General features: G+C 41.7%; 1 protein-coding gene across 1 annotated transcript; it reads right to left on the reverse strand.

The window, feature by feature from the left end:
- Window positions 1-1,633: 1,633 nt before the first annotated feature.
- On the reverse strand, window positions 1,634-16,095 carry MMP8 (matrix metallopeptidase 8). Its single transcript, XM_007520744.3, has 10 exons — window positions 15,867-16,095; window positions 13,705-13,949; window positions 12,874-13,022; window positions 12,658-12,783; window positions 9,003-9,164; window positions 7,024-7,141; window positions 6,220-6,353; window positions 5,028-5,181; window positions 3,764-3,867; window positions 1,634-2,117 (listed from the first exon to the last, which is right to left on the reverse strand). The coding sequence occupies exons 1-10, from the start codon at window positions 15,975-15,977 to the stop codon at window positions 2,008-2,010; spliced, it is 1,413 nt and encodes a 470-aa protein (XP_007520806.1). The 5' UTR covers window positions 15,978-16,095; the 3' UTR covers window positions 1,634-2,007.
- Between the last annotated feature and the right edge of the window lie 2,987 nt (window positions 16,096-19,082).

Below are 19,082 nucleotides of genomic sequence, written 5' to 3' on the forward strand. Positions count from 1 at the left end.
CCCTGTGTCACTCTCTTGAATTCTCATCCTTTCTTTTGGGGTCACAACCCCAAAAAAACATTGCACCAGAGCTTTCGCTTAGGCTTTGCTTTAAAAGACACTCAGCCACCAAGTTCTAGATGCTAGCATGATGCCAACCAGACTTCCCTGGACAGATGACCCCAGCTAATTTTATGGAGCACATCTAAGTTCAGTCTCATTCATTTTAGTCAAATTTATTGAATTTTGTGCTTGGGACTGTTCTTTTCTTGTTCTGTTAACTCTGGATGTCTACATAGAGAAAGCCTCCTGAGTATCCCCGGGGGAAAAGAAATAACCAGGGAAAAGTGATAAAACTAGCCTATTTTCTTGGACTCTAGAAAGAGAACAGGAAGGACACAGGAGGGGGAAGCTATGCTGCCCTTTTGTTGATCCCCCTCAGTAATTCTTGCTAGGAACTTGACTTTTATGATTTTATGTTCATGCAACTCCTTGAGTCCACATGTACGTATTGTATGAGCTTCCTAGGACTGCAGCAACAAAATGTCAGAAAGTTGTCAGTTTAAGATAGATTTATTCTGTTGGAGTTCTGGCATCTAGAGACCATAAACCAAGGTGTCAGGAGGGTCACACTCTGTGCCCTGATGTCTAGTTGGGTTGCTCGTCCTAGCTCCTGGTGATTGTTGGCAATCCTTGTCATGCAGCTGTGTCACTTCAATCTTTGCTTCCATGTACATGTGATCTTTCCCACTGCATCCATATCTGTCACCTTTTATATAAGAACTGTAGTGATCCAATCTATTCTAACCCAAAATAACCATTTGAAATATTATTTATTATTTATTGGTTAGAGACAGAAAGATATTGAGAGGGAAGGGGAAGGTGGGGAGAAAAAGAGATACCTACAGCACCACTTTACCACTTGTGATGCTTTCTCCCTGCTGGTGGGAACCTGGACCTTGAACCTAGGTCCCTGTGCATTATCACATTTGCGCTCAACAAGGTGCACTATGTCCTGGCCCTTCCAGAATAACTTGTCTTAATTGTCTGCATCTGTTAAGACTGTAGCACCACATCAACTATATTCTTAAGCACCTGGAATTAGGACTTCAACATATTCTTTAGGGGGCTACATCTCAATTCATAACATGTTTCAGTAGTATTCCTTTATAAGAGTAGAGACTAGCAGTGAATTTTCTACTAAATGCAAAGGTATATTGTCTGTTTAAAATATATATATATTTTAATACCACTGCTCAACTCTGGCTTGTGATGGTGCTGGGGGATAGAACCTTTCTATGTTTACATAATCCTTATCTGGTAACTAAAACCTAGTGTTAAATTCTATGTAGCAGTTAACATGTAAGCCATTGATGCATTATTTAGAGGTAAAATATTGGATGACCTCAGAAGAAATATAGTGGGTTCTCAAACAACACTGTTTCAGTCCATGCTGTTTGCTATAACATTGGTAAGAGAAAAAGTGTTGGTCCCTGCCAACAATGAAGAAAGTGGTGTTATATGAGAATCTGGTTAGTGTATGTAATTCCACTTTAAAGTTGTGGTTTCTGAGAACCTATCCAAGTGTTACTCTGAAAATCATAGATTATTCCAAATATATTTTCACTCATGACATACCCAACAACTACAAAGATGGCTCTCAATATCATTTATTGTTGTTAAAAGTATTCATAGGACCCAATTAATGAACATGTAAACTAGACTACTTTTATACATTGAGAAAATGGATACAAACTTTTTTTTAAATTTTGCCTTCAGGGTTATCACTGGGGCTCGGTGCCTGCACTATGGATCCACTGCTCCTGGAGGCTATTTTTTTCCCTTTTGTTGTCTTTGTTGTTTATTGTTGCTGTTGGATAGGACAGAGAGAAATGTAGAGAGGGTGGGAGGACAAAGAGGGAGAGAAAGACACGTACAGACCTGCTTCACTGCTTGTGAAGCGACCCCTCTGCAGGTGGGGAGCCAGGGTTTGAACTGGGATCCTTACATCAAACATGTTTTGTAGCTTCACCTTTGTCTACAGTTCAGCCATTTATTGCTTCTGTCAACTCTAGTAACACTTTGAGCATGAAGACTAAATGCATAATATCTTGGACCACTGAAGAAAAGGAAGAAGCCTGTTAAAAAAAAAAAGATAAACTATTAAATTAGCTCATAGCTCTTAGATGTCTTCAGTTAATGCTCCCCTCTTAGCCCAGTATAGCATTGGAATACAGATGTGCCCTTCTTCACTTACCTCCACTCTTCTTCCTTCTTCTCCTCCCTCTCTTCTCTCTCCTTTGCTCCCACCCTCCCTCCTTTTCTTTTCTATCTGGGTTATCATTGTGGCTCTGTGCCTGCAAGCTTTTACCAGAATCTTTTTTTTTGTTTGTTTTAAGATAAAGAGCGGGAATGGTGTTAATATACACTCCTATTAACTTATAGTCTCACAAATTAAAAAAAAAAAAGATAAAGGGTGAGGGTTTTGGGCGGTAGCACACCAGGTTAAGAACACATAGTATGAAGCACAAAGATCCCAGTTTGAGCCCCTGGCTTCCCACCTGCAGTGGGGTCACTTCACAGGTGTTAAAGCAGGTATGCACGCATTTACCTTTGTCTCCCTGTCTCTATCTTCACCTCCTCTCTCAATTTCTCTCTATCCTATCAAAAAAAAAAAAAAAAAGCCAGAAAAAAAAGGCTGCCAGGAGCAGTGGCTTCATATTGCCAGTACCAAGTTTCAGTGATAACCCTGGAAGAAAAAAAGAGAACGGTAACAGGTGAGAGACACAGAAGGAGAGAGAAACACGCAGCGATACCACAACACTGATTTACTGTTTGGGAAGCTCCTCTGTGCAGGGGTGCATGTGGCCGGCCACTGGGAGCTCAAATCCAGGTCCTCATGTGTGGTAAAGTCTATGTGATGCTGGAGGAGCCGTCTCTTGGACCCCAGTGGCTAATGCGTGTGACATATGGCAGCATGATGTCTACTACTGATCTCCAGGCCATTCCCCCCCCATTTATTTTTTATTTTATTTATTTATTTTTTGCCTCCAGGGTTGTCACTGGGGTTTGATGCCTGCACTACGAATTCAGTGCTCCTGAAGGCCACTTCTTCCGATTTTGTTGCCCTTATTGTTATTGCTTCTGTTGTTGTTGGATAGGACAGAGAGAAATCAAGAGAAGAGAGGAAGACAGAGAGGGGAAGAGAAGACAGACACCTGCAGACCTGCTTCACCGCTTGTGCTCGAACCAGGATCCTTCCACTGGTCGTTGTGCTTCGCGTCACGTCTGCTTAACCTGCTGCACTACCGCCCATCCCCCTCCTCCCGCTTTTTTTTTTTTTTTGAGGGAGGAGGGAAGGAAAAACAGAATAAGGAAAGACACTGTAACACAGTGGGCTTTTATTATCTTTTTCTTTAACATTTTATTTATTTTGTTGTTTTAGTGAGAGTGAAACAGAGGGAGGGGGAAGGAAAAGGAGAGAGGGAGAAAGAAAGGGAGGGAGGAAGGGGGGGAGGCAGACTGACCCACTCACCCCAGAGCACTGCTCAACTCTGGCTTATGGTGGTGCTAGGGATTTAACCTGACTCCTCAGAGCTTCAGGCTGAAAGGTTTCTGCACAAACATGTCTCCCCAGCTCACTCTTCCCCTGCCACCTCCATAGGATTCTCATGTGCTGGGCACCCTGAGTACATGAGGTGCATGCTACTAGGTGAGCTAGTCTTCACCCTCAAACATGGTCTGTAAATAGTTTTTATTCAGCTATGAGTCTTTGTAGACTTACCATCCTGCTGGAAAACAGCATCAATTTTGTGTCCTATCCCTTGAAAGACACTTTCTATATTTTGAGGATAACCTGGATCCATGGACTGTCTTTGGTTATCATATCTGATGAGGTTAAAAAAAAAAAGTCACATAGTTTAAGGCCAATGGAGAATATTAACAATAATGGTTTTTTCATTAAGCTGCATATAGTTTACAGAGTGCCTTTACGCATATGTTCTCATTCAGTTTACATAGTGACTATTTAGTAGGTCTAAGCATGGCTAACTTATCTACCTCAGAGGGTACATGCCTGTTTATGAAATCTTTGACTATTGTTAATACTAAAACTTCTGTTTGCTGGCATAGTGTTATTTTCTAGAGAAGAGCTATCTTCTAACATTTTAGTTAATATATGGTCTCTGTTACTCGTTCTGAGTAAGTCAGGCTGGACATTAAATTCTATAGGCTACCTGAATATTTACTTGAATGTGTTAGATATTTTTCTTTTTTAATCTTATTTCTTTATCTTTATTTATTTATTGTATAAAGATAGCCAGAAGTTGAGAGGAAGGGGAAGATAGGGAGAGGAACAGAGAGACAGCTGCAGCACTGCTTCACCACTTGTGAAGATTTTCTCCTGCATGTGGGGACTGGGGGTTTGAACCTGGGTCCTTGAGCATTGTAATATGTGTGCTCAACCGGGTGCACCACCACCCGACTCCTCTTTTTTCTTTTTCTTATTGCTACCTGTGTTGTCACTGGGGCACGATGCCAGCACTATAAATCTACTATTCCCAGTGAGCATTCCCCCATTTTCTTCTTTTTATTTGATAGGACAGAGTGAAATTGAGAGGGGAGTGGGAGATAGAGAGGCAGAGAGGAAGAGAGACACCTGCAGACCTGCTTCACTGCGGGTAGCGCAGTGGCTGGGCAGCGGGGCTCACACATGAGTCTTTGTGCTTAACCAGATAGGCCACCACCCAGCTCCCAATGCATTAGACCCTAATTCATAGATGAGAATTAGCACAATGCTTTTCATCCTTCCCCAGTGCTTTAGTATGCACTGTTGCATGGCATACTACATCTTAAATATTACTGTGCAACATTTCAGCTTTATAAAAATGAAATTTTCAATAGTCACAGTACCATCAGTCAACTGTGAAACAGAATGTCTATCCAACTTCACCTGGATTTTTTCAAGTTTCAGATGCTTGCTTGTTAGTGGTTTGTAGATAAGTTTTCAAGCCCTAGAAACAGATTTCAAACTCCATTTGAAAAGTTACCTCCAAAGTTGGTTGTTTACAAAGAAGTATGTTTTTCTTTGGTAGGAAACAGCTGCATCAATTGCTTGGACACTGCTTGGAAAGCCATAATTTGAAATATCCTTGGGGTAACCTTGCTGAATGTCATAACCACTCAGAGCCCAGTATTGCTTGCCTGTCAAGTGATTTAGGTTACATGTTAGAAAAAGTCCTTCCATTCCTGTGAAACCTATACCATTTCTTAGTCCTGATATACGCTCATCATCGAAATCAAAATGGAATAGTCTTTATAAGATAAAGGTGAGGACTGGGAGATGGATCACTGGTGGGATGCACACTTTATCAGCCGCTCACTACATGGGAGCATCATGCAAAGAGAAAATTGCCCTGTTGGTGAAGCAGGGCTTTGGACACACTTTTCTCCCTCTCTTTCTCTCTCCCCCCCATCCTTCTCTGCCTTTCACCCCTTGTTTGAAGAAGAAAAAGTCTTTTAGAAGCTATGAAATTGTGCAGGTATGAAACCCCAGAGAAACCTGGTGGAAAAGGAAAAAAAAATGATACAGGTGAGGGGCCAGGAGTGTCGCATCCAGTAGAGCACACACTTCACCATGCACAACACCCCTAGTTCACGTCTCCCAGCCCCCACCCGCAGCAGGGAGACTTAATGAGCAGTGAAGTAAGTGCTGCAGGTGTCTCTCTTTCCCTCTCCCTTTTGTCTCCCCCCCCCCCCCCACAGTTTCTCTCTGTCCTATCAAATAAAAAAGAAAAAAACGATGGCCACCTGGATTGGTGGATTTGTTGTGCAGGCAGTGAGCCCCAGTGGTAACCCTGGCAGCAATAAAACAACAACAACAACAACAAAAAGCCTGAAATTCATTCAGGGCCTCATAAGCTATACAGAAGGTAAATTGTAGTCCTGGGAATCTCAAAATTGCTTCTGGGATGATAGTGGGGGAACAGTAAAGGTGGTCTAACAAGATTTCCTCATGTTGTAGTTGAGAAAGCTGAAGACAGGATGTATAAGCTGCTCAAGATCAGGTAGAAGTTAGTGGCAGAGAGGACCGAAACCCAGGTCTCTTGACAAAAGATAACAGCCAGTATAACATAGCATCTTTTCCTGGTTTACCTCTCATGAACCTGGAGGCAACCACAAAGAATTCCTACCTCTTCCTTTCAGACAGGACTCAAGCGAGTGAACACCTTAGACAGTTACCTTTAAATAGGAAAACAAGGTCCCTGTCAGAATCCTCATAAGCAGCCTGTATGCCACTTGGCAAGGATGGCCAGAATAGAGAAATAAAATTGAGGTCCACTATTCGTAACTGAGGGTGCCTTCTCCAGAAGTACCTGGTGAAACATAACCAGAAAACCACACACACACACAGGTCTAAGTAGGGGGCATCTTGTGAGTCTTGGGTTGGTAGTACCTTTATAAGATTACTAGGTGGGTGTGATACATTCAGTCTAATGCATGAAAAGTTCCTAGTGAAATGGCCAGTTTTTTTATGGGGACTGTCCATTTGGAGACCAAAGGACATCACCATTTTCAGAGGAGGTCACAGGAGTGATCTTAATTTCTTATATTAGATACTGCCCTCTTCCTCACATACATTGCCAAGTCTTTTATTGTTGTTCCCACAAAATAGTGAGATAATATAGAACACAATAGTAAAATCAGTATAAACAAACTCAACCAGTAGTGACACAATCACAAAACAGTCAATCAGAGGGAGAGTTTGTCTTTGTGAGAAGTGGGGTGAAATTAAATGTTGTTTGGTATTGGGTAAACCCATCTAGTCTGCTGATGTCAGCACAAAGGTCTGAATGCTTATTAGTGTGTGATTGTTTTCTTCTTTTCTAGAATGTTTTGAGTTATTAAGTAAATGCCATAAATTGCAGTAAAGTACGCGTTTATGCAATTCAAAGAAAAGGAGTAGTTATGTGAAATGTGGGACTTGATTAGAACCCAGTTTTAAAGTTTGTCAAAATTAAAGAAAGGAGAAATTGAATTTTGTACTTGTCTTTAAAGAAAAATATCTCTCCGCGGAGTGTGGTAACAGCATCAAAGACCAGTCTGGGATCACAGGCTACGGGAGTACTTGGTCCAGTTGGTTGGATAGGGTTATTTGAAGGTCCTGGAAAAAGGAGATGAGTTTATGAGCCTAAATTCATTGTGATTCTGAGTGCACTTTAGACACTCTGGATAGTGACAATGTTCCTGTGAAGAGAAATGCCAGCAAGGGCATCAGAGCAACCACATTTGGTTTTCTTAAAGTTGTGCTTTCTTAAAACAAAATAATGGTAATTTTAGGGACTGCATTAGCTTAAGCTGTGCAGTTAAGAAATTTGAATTCCTGCCCTTACATTCTAATGCCCCATCTTTACCCCTTCTTGGTTTCTCTGTCTTTGCTTTTGGTAATTTCTGTCTTTTTTTCTTTTTCCACCAAAATTCATCTTCAGAGGACCTGCTTTTAGACTTTTACCCACAGATCGACCCAAGTCAAATTTAGCGACAATGTTTATGCACGTGTATCTAAATATGTCTTCTCATTGGAAATCTAAGGGTTATATGAATAGTTAAGAAAATGGAAAGCATGGGTGAACAAGAGAAAGAGGTTTCCAGGTGCTGGGTGGTAGCTCACCAGGTTAAAGACACATGGTACAAAGCTCAAGGACCTGCAAAAGGACCCTGGTTCGAGCCCCTGGCTCCCCACCTGTAGGAGGACACTTTACAAGTGGTGAAACAGGTCTGCAGGCCTCTCTCTCTGTGTGTGTGTGTGTGTGTGTGTGTGTGTGTCTCTCTCTCCATTTCCCCCTCCTCTTCCAATTTCTCTCTGCCCTATTCAATAAAAAATAACCTCCAGGAGCAGTGGATTTGTAGTGTCAGCACTGAGCCCTAGCAATAACCCTGGAGGCAAAAAAAAAAAAAAAAGAGAGAGAGAGAGAGAGAGAAAGAAAAGAAAAGAAAAGGAAAGAAAGAAAGAGCAGTTTCCAGGGAAAGCAAGTTGAAGAGCAGTAGTAGTGAGACTAGATCTTGCCATTCCAGAAAAACTCTATTGTCAAGAGAAAATTCCTAGGTGTAGTACACCAGAATGCTTGCTTTGATAAGGCTTGTTTTCTTTCCTCCAGAGAGAGGAAAATACTTTCCCAATTCCACTCCACTCTACTTCTTCCCATCCTAAATTTCTCCCAACACAACACCTATAAGAGAGCCACAAACTTCTCTTTGGTTTCCTGTGGGGAGGCATATGCCAAACGGGTAAAAGATACATTGCAGTTTTTACCCAGACAGTACTTGGACAGGACTAGGGGTCCTAGCAGTCACCTTGGCAAAAATGCATCTTCATACTCCAGTCTCTCTTCTCCCCCACAGACAACTTTTAACAGGCATCTCTTGTTAGCATGTTTCATGCACATTTCATATACTGAGCATTTAACTTGTGCCTTATGTAATCTATAAGAGCATCATGTATATTTTTTTTCATGAAGCACAGTGTTTAAAAGGTGCATCTATGGTGTTGGTTACATAACACTATTTCAGGGTTTCTGATACCCTTATGCCACTCTAATGGCTGCATCCAGCACTCATCATTTCTGCTCCTTCACTGACAGGACTACTGCTGACATTATGGGCATGGCATACACATACCATCCCATGGACTTATGTAAGAATTTACGTAGGAAATACGTTCTGAGAGCAAAATTTCTGAAAAAAGTCACATCTTTATAGGATATATAAAGTTTGAAAAGTGTATAAAAGAAGGACATGAAAAATATCACTACCATCCAGTGCAGGAACATCGGACAACTGCAGAATTCAGTCCCAAGGCTCTTTTAGGAATGTTGTACTCACTACTAAACACCTCTAGAGTGTGGTTTGAACTTTATCAGGAGACAGAATCTGAGACAAGTGCAAAGGGAGAGATGCCCAGATCCTGGGCCTATTTAGGGCGAATTCTCAAACTTCATCATGACATGTCTTTGAGATGACCTTACCGTAGATGGCCTGAATGCCATTGATGTCATCTTGTGGGAGTGCGTAACTGCTGGGCTCGCTGAAAGCGTAGTTGGGATACATCAAGGCACCTGGGTCAGAGGAGTGGGCGAGCCCCAGGGAATGGCCAAATTCATGGGCAGCAACAAGAAACAAGTTGTAATCTAAAATGTAAGAACAAGTGATGATTGACTCCAGTGGATCCAAGGGTGGTGCAAACTGATCTCCAGGACTGCAGCTTCTAGACTAAAACTACCTGGGAAACAGCTTTATCTAAGCCTGTCTTTTTCATGCTCCCTTCAAGTACCTTGCCTGTAGAAGAGACATTGTAAGGGTTCACAGTAGGAAGTATAGATTGGGATTGGGAGAATACAAACATTTATCAAAGTTTAGCACCAAGATCCTCACACTTGTGAATATAGAACTGTGATTTAGAGAAATGAGCACAGAGCAACCCCTGTCTCACGATACTCAGAAGTCTTCTCTTGTGTTCCCTCACCTACTCCTCACTAGTTTTTTTTTTTTATTTTGCCTCACACTACGAATCCAATGATCCTGGTGATCATTGTTTCCATTTTATTGAATACAACAGAGAGAAATTGAGAGAGGAGAGGAGATAAAGAGGGAGAAAGATAAGACACCTGCAGACCTGCTTTGCTGCTTGTGAAACTTCCACCTCCCTGCAGGTGAGGATCCGGGGAGTCGAACCCGGATCCTTGTGCAGGTCCTTGCACTTAGCCAGGTGTACCACCACCTGGCGCACCAGCACCTGGCCCCCACTAGTCTCTGTTAGTAGTCTTAGAGAATAAACAGAAAAGAAGTCTCTGTCGGGGAGCAGCTGAAGTTGCAAGACTCTGACTCTCTTTGCTTATCTCATCGCCCACAGCCTAACACTGACACTTCCCAACTCTGACCTCTTCACACAGCAATAGGATTTCTGCACTAGAAAAGATAAAGCATGCCTCTTATTTCTCCCTGCCCTCACATTTTTTAACCTCCAGGAGCATAGCACATTTCACGCCAGGAATTTAAAGACTGCTAAGTCTCTGCTTTCCTATCAAATGGATCCAAGCTGTCTTGTCTAATTTCCAGGATGTCTTCACTGGGCCCCATAAACATTTGGGGGCCTGACCTCTGCTTGAATCCTTACTTCAGCAAGTGTAAATGCCTTCTCACAAATACACTGTGCAATTCCCTACATGCCTACTATTGCCCTTTTTTGGTCTTTTCCAGGGCTATGTTGCACTGGGCTGGCGTTTTTTCTTATAGGAAGGAAAAAAAGAGACAGTAAGACAGGGAGAGGGAGAGACACCACAGCATGAAAGTTTTCCTTTGTGCCACAGGGCCTAGGGACTGTACCTTGGTTGAGAACATGGCCAAACAAGAGCCTTCCCAGTTGACCTATCTCTCAGGCCCTATTTAGTAACTGGAATTGTAGGGCACTGGCTATGTTATTTAACCCTTACAGCATGTTTATGAAGAGCATCTTGTCATTGGTTTTATAATCCAGGGTTTCGGCAGTGCTGGGATTTAGCACAGGCAGAATGGCAAGACCCTTGCTCTTACTGCCAAGTTCAACTTCCTGTTGGTAATTAGTAAGATTCTACCCAGTACTCTAAGACCTGCTTTTTTGTTTATCACATTTTTCTAGTTTTGCATTCATGGCTGCATGTTGAAGATCTTGTTGCAGAGGTCCTGGGGAATTTATCATGTACCTAGTCGAGAGGGGGAGACGTGTGTGAATAATCTGAATGCACGAGACAGTGGGGGAAATGATTAATGAAGGAGAAACAGACTGTTGGGATAAAGTGCATGAGTTCAGTCCTAGCAGAAGGCTAAAAGCTGATAACATTTGACAACACATAGAAAGAGATTTGGAAGGTTGAACTTGGAGCATGGGAAAGGGCATCTAAGGAAAAGGAAGCGATGTGAGCAGCTGTAAGGAAGTGAAAAGCACACCTCATGGTCTAGGAAGAGCAGGTGCACACATGACTGGTGCATGTGCTCTGGGAGGATGAGCCACAAAAATCTGGTTGGAATCAGCAAAAGCCTTCAATGCCAAGTGATGGTATTTAGAATACTAACTGGTCCAGAATACATAAGTCCTGTGACTTTTAAACAAGAGAGCAATGCAATTCAGGATGGGCTTTTTAATGACACATTTTTCTGCAATGCAGGGAAAATTTAGGGGGAGCAGAGCTTGAGGATGATCAGTTCAGGGGGAATATGGTTCATTTATTGGTATTTCAGGTAAGAGGGAATGGACATTTGAACTAGAGGAGAGGGCATAGGACTACAAAGTGGGGGAAGTGCTGGCTCTCTGTGAGCACAAACAGTCCCAGCATAGGAACTGAGAATAGGTGCTTCTGTGGGGTGAGACAATGATGAGAGGAACATTTCCCAAGCAAAAGGAAAAGATCTCTTTCCTGTTATTTTCTAATGGGTGCCTGTGGCATATGCTTGTATCATGGTCTTGTGGTTGGGTTTGGTCACTCCTGTCCTTAGCCTCTATTCTTCCCTTTGACTGGCCTGACCCTTCATAATTCCGAGTCTTCACAGTGGGGTGATTTGCTGCACAGGAACATGTTGTTGAAAAAGACTTCCATTAAGATGAAATGACTAGATGAATAAGAAGATGGCTGCTCTTCTGTCAATAGGACACTTCTAAATTAATTTCTGAAATTTCCAAATCAGAACCTTTCTTAAACATGATTATATTTTAGCGTATTAAACTAAAGATATTCTGTAGGACTGAGGAGATATTTCAGTGACAGGACACAGAACTTAGAGGTCTGAGCCCCAGATTTGTGCCCCAGCACTGTGTATGCCCGAGCAGTGTGTTGCTATGTTGTTCCATCCTCTCTCACACTAAGAAAACAAACAAATAATGCAAGGAAGAAATAACGAAAAAAGAACATTCTCTCTTATTTATTTTTTAATTTTTATTGCCTCCATGGTTATTGTTGGGGCTTGGTGCTAGCACTATGAAACCACTGCTCATGGAGGCTTTTTTTTTCTTTTTAATTTTTATTAGATAGGATAGAGAGAAATTGAGAGAGGACTGGGAGATAGAGAGGAGAGAGAAAGATAAATACTTGCAGACCAGCTTCACCTCTCGTGAAGTCAACCTCCTGCAGGTGGAGAGTGGGAGGCTTGAACCTGGGTCCTTGCTTTAGGTAATAGGTATGCTTAACCAGGTGTGCCACTGCCTAGTCCCCAAAGGAAGATATTCTCTAAAGCAGTGGTCAGAAAAACAATTGGAAAAAGAATCAGAGACACAGTATTTTAGGCTTTGTGGGCCCGGTGTCCCAACAACTCAGCTCTTCTTTTGTAGCACAAAAACCATCATTGATGGCGCACAAACCAGTGCTTGTGATCCTGCTCTGCAAATCCTGTCTCATCAATGGAGCCAAAAAGCATGTAGCCATGGTCTGACTTAGCTTCCTGATTCCTCCCTGTGAAATAAGTTCAGTCATTAGCTGCAGATTTTTTTTTTTCAAACCTAAATTGATTTATCTTGAGTTAGCAACTTTTTAAATAGCAAGTTCATAGAGTTTGAAATGTTACAACTCAGATATGTATGCGGGAAAGAGGGGATTCTAGTGTGGAAAAAGTTAAATCAGATGCTGTATGTGGACGTAAGACTGGTTAACTTACTTCTAGAGGTCTTGGTCCATATTTCTTCTGCATCAAAGTGAACATCTCCTCCGATGCCTTGACCTGGCTGAAAGGCATGAGCAAGGACTCCGTTTGGACCATCAAATGGAGAATTATCACCATGATCTGAAATAAAACAGCTTGTTTTAGGTCTTGGCTGAGTCTCCTTGGATTAGCCAGGAAAAGTAACACTAAGCGGGGCCTTTTTGAGCCTACCTCCATGAGCAAAAACAATCTTGATGTCTGCTTCCCCCTGGGAGAGCTGGGTGAAGGTCAGGGGTGATGCACCACTCCAGACTTGAAAGGCTTTCTCAATAGCTGCTTCCACATCAGCCTTTGATAAGTGTGGGGTGTAGTTAATAATTCTTCAAAATGAGAAAGTGTGATGGGTTCATTTTTATTTGTAACAACCGACAACATAATTAGGTTCTTATATTTTTAAGCAAGTTGCATATGTGATGTGTTACCTCAAGGTTGAAGATAGGTGTGTGTGCCACACAACTTACTGCTTGTCTTTAAACTCAGTTACGTTACTCAGAAAATGAGGGTAGTAAAGATGCTTGCTTCACAAAGGGTTATGTGTGGTTAAAATATGTAAAGTGTTTACTTCAGTACTTAGAAGTAGTACCCAACAGATACTGGGAATCATCATCATCATCATCCCTATTTATCATGCTGTCATCATCAAACTTCATGAAAAGTGAAACTAGGTCATCCCCAGCAATAATTAGATCTCTCTTTGGTCTTTAAGTGTGCTTTTATATTTGTTATTTTTTAATTTTTCCCTCATCCCCTCAAATGTTTTTTTTTTTGCTAGTCTAACATTGTCATAGTTTACCTTGGATTGTTGGAAAAGAAAACATATGACAAATTTTGAAGTGAAAAGCACATGTGAGCTCCTGACCTTTTCATTAGCATACTCATTCATCAGCACCTAGACTGTGCAAGGGTAGTATATGTATTTGTCTCCCCTGACAAGGCCAGCACATTATAAATTCTTGTACATTTTGGTTAAATAAATGGATCCAGAAAGTCTAGAAACAGTACCTGTAAGTCAGGTTAGAGTTTCTCCACTTGGGACTTCCTGGGGTTAACATAAAATCACCCTGATCAGGAACTCCACATCGAGGCTTTTCCATTATTTCCAGAGTTTCCTTATTTGGCTTCCCTGTAACAGTTAGCCCAAAGAACCGCTGCATTTCTTTCAGCTTTTCAACAATCACAGTTGTGCTGTTTTGCCTTTCAGAACGATATTCACCCCTTGGTAATTGGTAGAAATTCTCTAGGTAAAGCTGGACAAAGAAATGTGTAAGTGAATGTGCTATAAAATTACCTTCCTGCTCTGGACACTGCATTTCTTTCTGAATTACTCTAGAGGTTAGGACTCTAAACCCTAGAGCTACAGGAATGACAACACACATTTATAGTCACACATTGAAATGACAGTACTTACGGGATAAAACTGCACTGTTCACTACTCCAATTAATGTTTATGCATAAAAATAACATTTAATAACAGACCAGGATCAAGATCTCATAGAAATTGTGAGTGTGCACTCGGGAGATGGGCTTGTTTTTATAAAACAACCACTAGCGTTTATTGAGATACCAACTGTGTCAATGCAACTATGTCAAAGGACTCTGTCCTTTAATCTTATTCCATCACTGCTGACAAGTTTAGTCATCCTACGAAATGGAGAAGAGACAGAGCTTGCCGTGATGACAGCTCAGTTTCCAACTTACCACTTTGGTTCTCAAAAAAAAAAAATTAAGAATTTCAGAAGAACTCCAGAGGGGTTTTGGAGCAACAGCACCACCACTGACATTTGCTTATCTCCATAGTGGCTCTTTTGAAGGGGCACACACCCAGTAGGAAGTGCAGGCTTTGAAGGCTGTTTTCTTTCAGTGTAAGCAGCCTATAGCACCTGGCACTTTATAAGGGACACTGGGCAGGATACTTTTGTGCTTCTAAAGGTTTTGAAATCAGACAGGTTTGGGTTTAGATCTTCACTCTGCCATGGATGAACTGAGTACATGCACATTGCACTTAACTGACTTAAAATTCACATTCATCTCTAAAGTGAAATTATAATACCACCTCATAAACTAGTAATGAGGTTGAAATGTGCCCTTTTTGGAGTTAAATACTCAGTGAATCCTAGTTGTTAGCTCAAGGGTTACTGTTATGTTACTACTGTAAGAGGCATCTACAAGAAAAGAAGAAGAACAACAGTGCTTTTCTTTTTTTCTTTTTTTTTTTTTTAGCCTCCAGGGTTATTGCTAGGGCTCAGTACCTGCACAATGAATCCACTGTTCCTGGAGGCCACCCCCCCTTTTGTTGCCCTTGTTGTTATAGCCTTGTTGCAGTCATTATTGTTGCCGTCATTGTCGTTCGCTGTTGGACAGGACAGATAGAAATGGAGAGAGGAGGGGAAGACAGAGGGGAAGAGAAAGATAGACACCAGCAGACCTGCTTCACCGCCTGTGAAGCGACCCTCCTGCAGGTGGGGAGCCAGAGGCTCGAACCGGGATCCTTACTCTGGTCCTTGCGCTTTGTGCCACATGTGCTTAACCCACTGCACTACTGCCTGACCTCCAGAACAGTGCTTTTCTAAAGCTGTATTGGTTAAGAAAATTGTATGTGGTGGATTTATGACAATATTCCCATGTATCTCAAAACTTTGGCCTGATTTTCATACTATGAAACAGTGATTCTGCCTTTATAATTCTTCCAAGAACTTAAAAAATCTTCATATTTTGGAGTTAAGAAATCTGACTATACAATGAACTGGTGTCCATTTCCTTATAATTTTCCATCCTCATGTTCTTGTCTTCACCTGGGAATTTGGTTGCAAAAACCAAATTCATGTACTGGATTATAGGTGTACTAGAAACAAAAATATTAAAAGAGAAAGAAATACTTTTTGTTGGTAATTCAAACCATTCCTTCTAAGAAGATTCTCCAACTGGAATGGCTGGGCTGCAGTGTTTTTTTGGGTTTTGAAGAGCCTAGCTTGGTTTTGTGCCAGGCTCTTAGAGAACCAGTCATTTTCAGCTTGGAACCCTGCAAATCACTGAAGCAAATTGTTCAATCTGTTTTCATCTAGAAAAATTCTTTAAGGATGTTTTAACGGAAATAAAGAAAACAATACCCACAATTTCCTAGTAACCAGCAAGTCAACTATCCACGTCACTGAGAGTTAATTTACCTGAACAGTTTTTATTTGTTCCTCATTTAGAGATTCAGATGGTACTGGAAAGGCCTTGGAAAGCTGCATGTGGAGTGAGAGCAGAAGGGCAATTGTCTTCATTCCGAACATGGCCTCTTCCTCCCCACTTTACCTCTCCCGGGGTCTTCTCTGCCTCTGAGTTGTGCCTTTACCCTGGTGAGTGCCCAGAGGTTCATGTGGTCAAGTTTCTCTGACTGCACTGTCTCATTCTCTTATAAAGCTGTGTCTTAAACAGTTGCTGCATAAGGAATGTGAAGCAATGCAGGTAACTTACACTTTGGCAGTTTTGCAATATTATAATGTGATTCAGTATCTCCAAATAGGGAAGTTTTTCAACAGGAAAGCAAAATTGCTACTCTTTGCTTTTGTAGTTTCCAGTCACTTCCTTTTGTATAACTATGTAGTGAATAAAAAGGAATAGAAGTCTAGTCTTCAAGTTAAAAAACAACAATTGTCTGTGGGTTCATTTTCTGACTACATCAGATACCAAGGCTGCATTAGTTATGTAGGGAATGTGGTTACATTGGTGGTAGGAATTTTGCAAACAAGGAGCTGATCTAGAGACTCTGACTTGTCCTTCCATCTTGCTGTAGGTCAGGAGCATGACTTTCGCTGTCACAGAACAGGATTTACAAGGGTGGAACTTGGGGAGGGAGTCCAGAGAATCTTCCTGAGAATGTGGCTTTGGCATCAATGTAGTAAAAAGAACCTCCACACCCCCCCCCCAAAAAAAAAAGAAGAAAAGAAAAAAAAGAAAAGAAATGTCCAATCTACAAGCTGGATTTTCCAGAGAAGAAAAGGGAGTGATGTGTGGTGGCAACACACATTGGCTGAATATTTCTGATATCCTAGACATAGATACAGTCCTTACCACCGCTTCAGCACTTTACATGGCCTTGGGAGGTCACTTGTTGGGGGTCAGCTGTGGTGAAGAATAAAGAGTGCTGGGTCTGCAATCAAGCACACAAACTAGGTGCAAACTGCAGCTCTGCCACTTCCTATTTATGTGACCTTTAGCAAGTCATCTAAGTTCTTTTGAGCCTCAACTTTCATGTCTGAAAAGCTTGCTGCATTTGGGGGTAGCAAGAGAGCTGATTAGGTGAGGTGTTGTGTGTGGGAACTCTGTAAGTCCTCTGTGGTGTCTTCTTTGTATTATGAATATGGCGAGATCATGACTGGTAGTTCATGTGTCTGATCTATAAATTGGATAATGTTTTAAAGGTTTTCTTTTCCAGAAATTAAAGCCACTTCAAATATAAATTAGATAAATATTTTAAAGGTTTTTTTTCTTCACAATTAAGCCACTGAGTGAAGAAGTAAATTCCACACACTCCTTTCAGTATCTAGTGCTCTGTGCAGCCAGAACACATGCCTATTATATATACACTTTAACAGAGTATAAACAGCTAAGAAAAAAATCACATAGATCGTATTAAACTCTGTGCTAGACTGGTGGCCTTTACTATCAAGTAAGTGGCTATCAACTTTGTTTTTAGCCTAAAGATCAGAAAGACACCATGTTCGCCTTCTGATGATGGACTGGTCAAGGGAACTTTACTATAAGTGCTGCAATGAATTCTCACCAACCCAGTGGTGGAAAGCAAGACAAATGTGGCATTACTGTTTAGACATTCAGCAGTCTGGTAGGAGTTTCACCAGGCTGAAATTAAGAAGTTATCAGGACTGTTTCCTGCTGGAGGTTCCAGAAGAGAATTCAGCTCTTACCTGTTTCCAGCTTCTGGTGTGCCTGACAGTGGCCCTTTCTCTGTCTTCAAAACCAGCAAGCTGGTCTCTCTTGGACTCTTGTTTGTTATCACATCTTTGAAAGAACACAGGGAAAGGTATCCACTTTTTTTCACATTACTTTGTTGGGAAAAATAATGATTTACAGTGAGTTGTCACACAGTACAACTTCTCATTCTTCAGTGATGGGTGTCTGTGCATCCTCCCCACCACCAGCTAACTGGGTCTACCTCTGCCATGTGCCCTGCATCTCCCACATCCTCTCAGCCCCTTTCATCCCCTCCTTTGTAGTCCTTGGCTTTGCTGCAATAGACTGCAACTCAGAAGTCTTACCCAGTGTCTGTACCTTTTTCTCCCACCAGGGTTATCACTACAGTTTGGTGCTTGCAGGACCCCACTGTCCTGGTGGACATTTTCTTTCTGAGAGAGAGAAAGAGAGAAACAGAGGCAGAGACAGAGACAGACAACACCTGTATCACTGCTTTACTTTTTATGAGCAACCTCCCCTGCCTGTAGGTGGCAACCGGGGACTTGAGCTGGACCCTTCCTTGCACATGGGTAATAACATGTACACTTTATTGGGTGAACCACCAACAATCTAATTTTTCCCCTTTCTTTACTTGTTTCTTAAGTTCTGCCTATGAGTGAGGTCATTTGCTCTTTGTTCTTCTCCTGGCTTGTCTTATTGAAGATGAAGGGTATGCAACTTTAATAATTTATTCCATTAGAATAGACTCCCCTAGAGAATCCAGGTTAATCTCCCTATTTGATGATCCTCAGTCTTTATTAAACCTATAAAAATCCCTTTGCCATATGAATGAACATATTCAAATTACAGTGACCAGGGTGTAGACATCTTCAGTGTTATCATGTTTACCACAGGCAATAATTACATTATCATTTAATTAAATTAAATTTTTTTTCATTATAAAATGGAAATACTGACAAGACTATTGGATAAGAGGGGTACATTTTTTAAAAGATTTTTTAAAATATTCCCTTTTGTTGCCCTTGTTTTATTGTTATAGTTATTGTTGTTGCTGTTGATATTGTTGTTGTTGGATAGGACAGAGAAATCGAGAGAGGCAGGGAAGACAGAGAGGGGGAGAGAAAGATAGACACCTGCAGACCTGCTTCACTGCCTATGAAGTGACTCCCCTGCAGGTGGGGAACCAGGGCCTCAAATAGGGATCCTTACGCCGGTCCTTGTGCTTTGCACCACCTACACTTAACCTGCTGCGCTACCGCCTGACACCCTAGGGGTATATTTCCACACAATTCTCACCCCCAGAACTCTTTATCCAATTCCCTCCCTTGATAGCTTCCCAGGACCATTATGGGGTGCAGAAGGTGGAAGGTCTGGCTTCTGTAATTGCTTCCCTGCTGAACATGGGCGTTGGCAGGTCAATCCATACTCCCAGCCTGTCTCTTTCCCTAGTGGGGCAGAGCTCT

Source organism: Erinaceus europaeus, chromosome 20 (assembly GCF_950295315.1).
Source record: "Erinaceus europaeus chromosome 20, mEriEur2.1, whole genome shotgun sequence".
Classification (NCBI taxonomy): domain Eukaryota; kingdom Metazoa; phylum Chordata; class Mammalia; order Eulipotyphla; family Erinaceidae; genus Erinaceus; species Erinaceus europaeus.

Coding starts and splice junctions, on each gene's coding strand:
- MMP8 (XM_007520744.3), bottom strand. CDS start 15,977: ATGTTCGGAATGAAGACAATTGCCCTTCTGCTCTCACTCCACATGCAG. Junction 12,784..12,873: donor GATTGTTTTTGCTCATGGAG/GTAGGCTCAAAA, acceptor GTTTTATTTCAG/ATCATGGTGATAATTCTCCA. Junction 6,354..7,023: donor ATATTTTTCTTTAAAGACAA/GTACAAAATTCA, acceptor ATGTTTCACCAG/GTACTTCTGGAGAAGGCACC.